Here is a 7805-nt window from a genome sequence, read left to right on the forward strand (position 1 = left end):
GCAGATCCCTTGTTTTATACTGCTCTTTCTCACAGACATCTACCCCATGAATCCTCTCTGTCCCTCCCCCAATGCCCTTCCTCCCACATCACAACGCACTGTAAGGATTCTCTTTCTTCTTTCTTAGGAAGTCAATGGAGCTGTAATGTAATCTCTTACAACCACTAGGCCGCTTTCTCACAATGATAATATTTCTCCCGTGATGAATGGCTTTCATATGCAAGTCACAACACAAAGACTGACTGTTAGATGTTGCAGCTGTTTGGTGGTGGTTGGTTGGTTGTACAGTGATGTAATGGCAGTCATTTTGGGGTCAGAGGTTTAAAAGGGGGATATAGCCTAGGCCAGGGGTTCCCAACCTTTTTCAACTTGGGGCCCACTCGAAATTGTCAAAAATGTTCGGGGCCCACCTCTGACAAATTAAGAATAAAAATAAATCAACAACAACACACACCAAAATATGATTATTATTTTTGGAAAATTATTTCAAGGCCCACTTGGAATACCTTCAGGACCCACCAGTGGGCCCCGGGCCATAGGTTGGGAATCACTGGCCTAGGCCCTGGTCACCCATTAGTTTTCTCTAAGGGCCAAATTATGTAGAGCAAGTGAGGCTGCGGCCAAACCAACGCCCCAACCCAACGAGAAACAAGTTAGATGTCTGGACAGAGAACAGATTTTTGCTTTTCCGTTTTACCTTCTTGTCAATGTCTGTTCTGAGACTGTTGACATAATCTAACTCTCTGTGAATGCTTTGGAGATATGACCCACTGAAGTTTTAGTGATCGAAAATCACACATTTATCACACATTTATGTTTTCATTTCTTCTGACCTCATGGTGGACCAAATGTTTGCCATGCCCAGGCCTGATTTGGCCCACGGGCCTTTGTTTGGAGACCAGTGGCCTATACCAGTGGTTCTCAACTGGAATAGTCTTGTGACCCACAATTTGCCGTGGTCAATACGTTGTGACCCAAACTGCGTGTCGCACCGTCATATTCTTTCAATAATAATAAAAAATATTATCATGCATTTCATAATATGCATTATTATTTGCATTTGTATGCTGATATACAATATGTCTTATGAAGTAGTGGAGAGGAAAAGTCCTATTAACAATGTTTCACTCTGTCTTCAACATCAGTTGCAGCTCCGCGACCCACCCAGGAACCCTCCGCGACCCACTTTGGGTCCCGACCCACCAGTTGAGAATCACTGGCCTATTCCACAATAAAAAAAGTAGAAGTTTTTTGTAAATGTAACACTGTCCCTCACAACACCTGAACTTTCAAGACAGATCACCCACACACCACATTTCTGCTTTCCCTCGGCCATGAGAAGTTATCTTTGGTTACAAAGTATGACGTAACGTATGACATAACGGTGTCATAACATTGTCATAATACAGACATGAATGTGTCATAAACATTATGTCAATGTCATAAACATTGTATGATTTTGTCTTTAACCCTATCCAGACCGGGGGGGGGGGCTAAAAGTGCCCGCACCAACTTTGATGTCGTATAACTCTTGAATGACTAAAGCTATGACTACGAAACTTTGTGACTTTTCCTAAAATGAAGTTGGCTACAATGTGATACCAAAAGATTAGGTCTATCATTTTTATTGTTGCCATGGCAACGGTTTTCTAATGGGTACACCTGCCAAAAGTCACTGAACTAAGTCTCATCATCATCACTTTTCATATTTTTTTACATTTTCATTAGCATCAGACACCCTTGTGAACATTTGAAGTGGTCTGATGCACATAATAACCAAAATTGATAGGCATTACCCAAGTTAGATGGAAAATACATTAAGGTGACATTTTGGGCAATAAAATCAGGAAATGATGTCATAATGACGTCATAATATCCAATAATGACACCAAACTGATGTCATTCATAGATCTTTGGCTGAAGATCATCCCCTCCAAGTTTGGTGGTCATACGCCATTCGGTTCCTAAGTTATGAGGGGGGGGGGGGGGGGTCAAAAGAGCTCCCCCCCGGTCCCAGGTATGCCAAAAAAGCCCGGTCTGGATAGGGTTAAGTGAAATTCAGTTATGACAAAGACAGGCCTAACAATGTCAACTTTTCATGGTGAAACATTTATGACATTGACATTATGTTTATGACTCGTTCATGTCAAGTAAAGTGTAACGGCAACTTTTACTTAGGGCAGTCATGGCTAAGCAGTTAGGGTGTCAGACTTGTAGCACAAAGGTTGCTGGTTTGACTCCCGTCCCGGCAAGTTGTTGGGGGGGAGTAATTAATTACCTAATGCTCTCCTCCATGACTAGATTACCCTGAACATGGTACCGTCCCGCCGCACTGCTCCTTTTTGGGCACCGTTGGGGGCTGCCCCCTGGCACGGGTGAGGCATAAATGCAATTTTCTTGTGTGCTTTGGAGTGCTGTGTCACAATGAGTTGGAGTTCCTAAGTTGGGCTTTATCACATAGGCTACTGTACATATACTGAGTGCCCATCGTCAATCTCATAGCAACAAATCCCAATGGATTTGTATGTAAATTTAAAAAAAAAATGTTTGGAGGTGTGTGGCACAGCGTGCCAATACACTGAATCATATATGGGCAGCATTACTGATTTAGAGAGAGAGAGAGAGAGAGAGAGAGAGAGAGAGAGAGAGAGAGAGAGAGAGAGAGAGAGAGAGAGAGAGAGAGAGAGAAAGAGAGAGTTAGTTACATCTGTGGGTTGTCAGATGCTCACCAGTGTCCAGAGGAACACATGTAGCCTTCCTAGAGAGCAGAAAGAGGGTCCAAGACACTCTGAGACACTGCTGAACACAAAGTAGTCCTAGCCTATGGGTCTCTCTGGGAATTGTAGTCGACAACAGGTGACATAGCAAGCCAAGGCATAGGCTATATTGTGCATTTACTTCCAACAGCCTAATTACCCTTATTTATGTATTTATGTATTTATTTTCTGTATTTGCAAGACCACCGTTGTATTCGGTGTTGTTCAATAAAAATATCCATTCCATCCTAAATCAGACCTACCGCAATTTCACGGCTCTGCTATTAGTGATAAAATGCTGCCCTCTACCGACCAAATGTAGCCTAACCTGGGCCTAATAGAGTTCTTCAGCGGAAGCGGAAGCATGTAGTAGATTGTAGTCTTTCATGTTAGCATTTAAGGACGTCCTGGTTCCTATCGGCTTCCGGCCTCCATTGGGAATGAATAGGGGTAAATTTCAAATAAGCTCCGAGTGCAAGCACGCGCTTAGCGAACCCCCGCAAACTGTCGAGGGTGTTAAAAATAGGCTGTAGGTATGACATGGTTGATCATTTTGTGTCAAACTTCGACATAAATACGATGTTGCGTCCATATGCTAAACCCGGAAGCTTTTGGCGACTACAGAAACGGCGCCAGTATCTAACGGCATGTACGTGCGGAAGGTTGTACCCATGGCAACCAAAGGAAAGTATGTAGTTCGGAAGTTTTAATGATCAGAAAGGGGTTAGCAATATTGAATTATAATCGTCATGATTTAACATGTGAATACACCAACATGATGATACGATCCGTTCCACTAATGAGAAAGGGATGCGGGGACACGCTAATGTTCGTTGTTGCCGTGCAACTTATATTTTTGCCAAACCTGAATCTCTATGGCGTTTTGCAATGTAAAAAATCGCCAGGGAACCGGTAGTCCAAACGCCGCATACAAGTTGACGTCAACGCTGAAGAGCTCTATTCCAGGCTTACATGAGGCATCCCTGGACATTTTTATTGCTCTGCTAAATATAGTGCCGCTTTAGTGTCAACTTTGCGTAAGTAGACTCCAATCAAGGCAAGGCCACCTACATAGCTGTCTTAAAGACACAAGTGTATTTCCATATATTATTAATAATAAGGGCACATGACAATGCAGGTGAAGAGGCAGTAGGTAGTCCAGTTTGAGTCCTATTACTCAGGGTTTGTAAATTGACATAGCCTATTTGTCATCACGTTGGTGATAATCTAGGGCTATCGTCTGAAAAATTGAGTGTGTTCATTTGTGTTCATTCGCCCATAGGCCTAAAATTATTGTGCAGTTCAAACAGAACATAAATAGGCTAGAGCAGGTAGGTAGACTTTAGTTTATTCCAGGTTTATTCACTCACAGCCACTGAAATAGATATATGATATAGCCACCCCAGGTCTCAATTGTAAGTAGAACAGGATATTCTAGGCGTATAAAAATCTCATCCAGTCTCTCTGGCAGAACTCGGCCTCGATGTCGTCCCATAATCACCAGGATGCTCAATGGAAAACCTGCGAATGGCATGACTTTTATTTTGAATTTTAGTTTCCAGGAAATGTTCCACCGAGGCTTCCTTCAGCTGTCACACTTCGCACCGGAGGTTTGGATGCCGTTGTTCACTTGACAGGCAAGTTATTGTTTAAAATTGGGTATTTTCTGTATTTAATATTTACTTAATATAATAAATACGAGTAGTCTAGTGTATCTATAGCCAAATGGCTATTTCAGGAAAGACACAAAACAGATCTGGAGAAGTTAGCCGTCGTAGACCACCATATGGGTTTTAGGATAACATTAAGTTAGCTTATCAAAGACCGAAATAGATTGGTATGTCTAAAGATTAAAATACTACGACCAGTTGTGTTTTCATACAAGTTTTATTCGTTATATTTTATTCTGTAAGAAAACGCGTAGATAACCCTTACACACGCACACACAAAAACCCAGCCAAGTTGGATATGATGCTAGCTAATATTACATGGGAACATGCTATCAGGACTAGCTACTCAAACATGCTAACAACACCGCGTCGAAGTCACTAGTTTTGAAAGTTCCTTTTTATTGTCGATTGAGTGCACTAATTTCACTCAAGACATCATGCTCCACGTATTAAAGTTGCTGCTAAAGTACAGAAGTGCAGTATGTTCGTTAAGCGCCGTTGTAGGTCCTCACAATAGCGTGAAGTTGGTAGGCGCATGGACAAGGCAGTCCGTGAATTAACCAGAAAAGCATGCTAGCACTCGTAGAGCTAGTCGCTGCTGATATCAGAGGAGGCGTCGTGTGTACTATGTTACCCAGTTGTTTTCATGAACATGGAAAGGCAGTGTTTTGAGTGGGTGTGTCTGTCAGTTTTTATTCGATTGTCAGTTATTCGATTTTCATTTCTTCTCAATTCTTTATTTAAAGATTACTCCTTTGTGCTGCCACTTTCCGTGTAGGCTACGTATAATTGTAAGCATCATCCCAAGGCCTTTGTGGTGGTGTTCACAACTCGAGTAGCTGTTAGAACTTAAATTATTTATTTTTTTCGTTCATTTCAGAAGCTCCAAAGCAGCAGTAATGGCTCGCGGACACCAGAAGATTCAGTCTCAGCAGAAAAACGCCAAAAAGGCGGCGGAAGCAAAGAAAGCCAAGGGGCACGACCAGAAGACTGCTGCCAAGGCTGCCCTCGTCTTTACCTGCGGGGTCTGCAAGGTCTGTACCTACCAAATATAGTTCGAGATAAAGGCTTGTCAAGGAAGGCGTGTGTTTGTTCGGTGGTGAAAGCCCTTGGTCTTGCTCCACTCAACAAACACACGTCTCTTTGCCATTTCTGGGCCATTGTGTACACGTACAGTTAGTCTGCTACTTTTAATTTGTTTAATTGTTGATGGTTTTGGAGCTGAGCATTGTGCATTTCAGAAGGGAATATATTTCAGTAGCTACACAATATGATATCAACAGCAATTATATAACAATAACAATCGTATTATAACAAGGATAGTAATGCAACTTTAAGAATTATGAGAAACAGAATGCAGTATTGTGCAGCTTTGTAATGGTAGTGTGTAACAATAACAAATCAGAAAGAAACAGAATGTAGTATTGTGCAATGTTAGTGTTTTGTAACACTAAGCAGCTGGTGGCTGAGATTTATCTTGTTGCATTGAACTCATGATCAGTGGTGTTAAGCAAACTTGTTTGTTTATTTATTTATTTGTTTGTTTGTTTACATGTCCTCCTGCAGTCGCAAATGCCTGATCCGAAGACGTTCAAGCAGCACTTCGAGAGCAAACACCCCAAGGTCCCCCTGCCCCCCGAGCTGGTGGACGTGGTGGCATGAAGGGCCAGAGGCGGTTTAGGTGTGGGTGTGGGTGTTCGTCTGCCTGTGTGTGTGTGTGTGTGTGTGTGTGTGTGTGTGTGTTAGTGTGCATATGCATGTGTGACGGAGGTGGTGTTCCCGCACGGTTCTTCCCCCTCCTCGGGGGAGACTGGAACCTGCTGCCACCTCGTCAACTACTTCATCAGTTCGGGAATGAGAGGCACATTACGAGACCGCTGCCCTGTGCTAAAGGGCCGGTCGGATCATAGCCCAACGCTACGGCACTGTATTGAGGCTATATCGGGAGGGAGGTTTTACTACCGTTCCACGCCACACTCTGCTAGCTGGCCTCCGTTACGCATGTACATTTGTGTGTCTGTGTGCGTGTCTGAGAGTGTGCATATGCATGTAGACGTGCGTGTCTGTGTGCGTGTGTGTGTTAGAGAGAAAGAATTGCGTCTTCAAGAACGCTACCATGCAGCTGGTGTTACCCTCTGATCTGACGGTCTGACACTGGATGCCTCCTCCTCCTCTTCTCACTTGCCCATGGGAACTGGTCTGTCCTGACATGCCACATGTTAAAGTGATACTCTACCATTTTTGAGAAATAAACTTACCGTATATTACGACTCCCCTTGAGTTATTAATTATTGAGTTATACCTTTCTTCTGTACTTCCAAACGTTTTCTGAGTATGGCCGTGCAAATTTTTACCTACAAGCTAGCGATTAACATTGAGTCCTATGACCATACCAGCTGGTGACTAGCTGGTCTCATAGGACTCAATGTTAACTGCTAGCTTGGAGGCAACATTTGCACTGCCATACTCAGAACGTTTGAAAGTACAGGAGAAAGGTAAAACTCAGTCATTTAACTCGAGGAGAGGTGTAAAATAAGCTAATTTCCAAAATTGGTACAGTATCACTTCAAATCATTCGTAGTTATTATTCTTGTATCTCTGTATGTGCAACATGAATGAACGGCGAGAGTCCCCATACTTTCAGAGCATGTTTGCAGGTCGGGGTCACTGATGTCTTGGCGGATAATATTGCCCACAACATGCCCAACATGTAACGGTTGACGTAAAAGGAAGATTTCGGCATTTTGGTTTATGATGATTTAAGATGATGATGATCAAAACTCGCTCAAATCCAGCGTTAGATTGAGTTAATTGCACTATATATAGCTTTCCATGCCTTCATCCTGTGTTTAAAATCAACGTAAGCATTATTATAATTGTAGTGCCATTCATCTAACGCTGAAAGAAAGGAAAAAAATGGTATTTGACATGGTCACAAATTTTTATGAAAAATTTCAAACCGGCCTTTGTATTTATGTTCAGCGGTCTTCATCCCCTGCTTTAATAATGTAATAAACATGTTAATTTTCTCTCACTTGTCATGGACTTACTGAACGATGTTTGTAGCAGCTTATGCCCCCAAGGTGTGTTATAGCCTGGTGGAACATGAAGTCAGAGCCTAACTAGAAATGCACTCACTCAGAGAGTGCAGACCTCCCCCAAGGAAGCTGTTTGATAGAACATTTGACTATGTTACACCCGATGTGTTATTTTTAGTCTTTGTCTTATTTTCGTTAGAAACTGGAATGTTGAAATTCGCCCTGTCCCGCAATTCAATTTGCGGTCACAAAGGGTGTCTAGATTTCTTGGCTAGCAATGGTGAAGAATCTTTTTAAAATCCTGGTTCCGGTTCGTGATCCGGATCACCACCAAAATTGAG

General features: G+C 42.5%; 1 protein-coding gene across 1 annotated transcript; it reads left to right on the forward strand.

Annotated features, from left to right (window-relative positions):
• The first annotated feature begins 4283 nt into the window (after window positions 1–4283).
• Window positions 4284–7455, forward strand: LOC134435956 (zinc finger protein 706-like). Its single transcript, XM_063184993.1, has 3 exons — window positions 4284–4393; window positions 5307–5460; window positions 5993–7455. Exons 2-3 carry the CDS (start codon window positions 5326–5328, stop codon window positions 6086–6088), a joined length of 231 nt encoding a protein of 76 aa, XP_063041063.1. The 5' UTR covers window positions 4284–4393; window positions 5307–5325; the 3' UTR covers window positions 6089–7455.
• Window positions 7456–7805: the final 350 nt, after the last annotated feature.

Source organism: Engraulis encrasicolus, chromosome 20 (assembly GCF_034702125.1).
Source record: "Engraulis encrasicolus isolate BLACKSEA-1 chromosome 20, IST_EnEncr_1.0, whole genome shotgun sequence".
Lineage (NCBI taxonomy): Eukaryota > Metazoa > Chordata > Actinopteri > Clupeiformes > Engraulidae > Engraulis > Engraulis encrasicolus.

What these genes read in the sequence shown, in the direction of transcription:
- LOC134435956 (XM_063184993.1), top strand. Translation starts at nt 5,326, where the DNA reads ATGGCTCGCGGACACCAGAAGATTCAGTCTCAGCAGAAAAACGCCAAA. An exon ending in TTACCTGCGGGGTCTGCAAG is followed by an intron (nt 5,461 to 5,992) that starts GTCTGTACCTAC and finishes GTCCTCCTGCAG; the next exon opens with TCGCAAATGCCTGATCCGAA.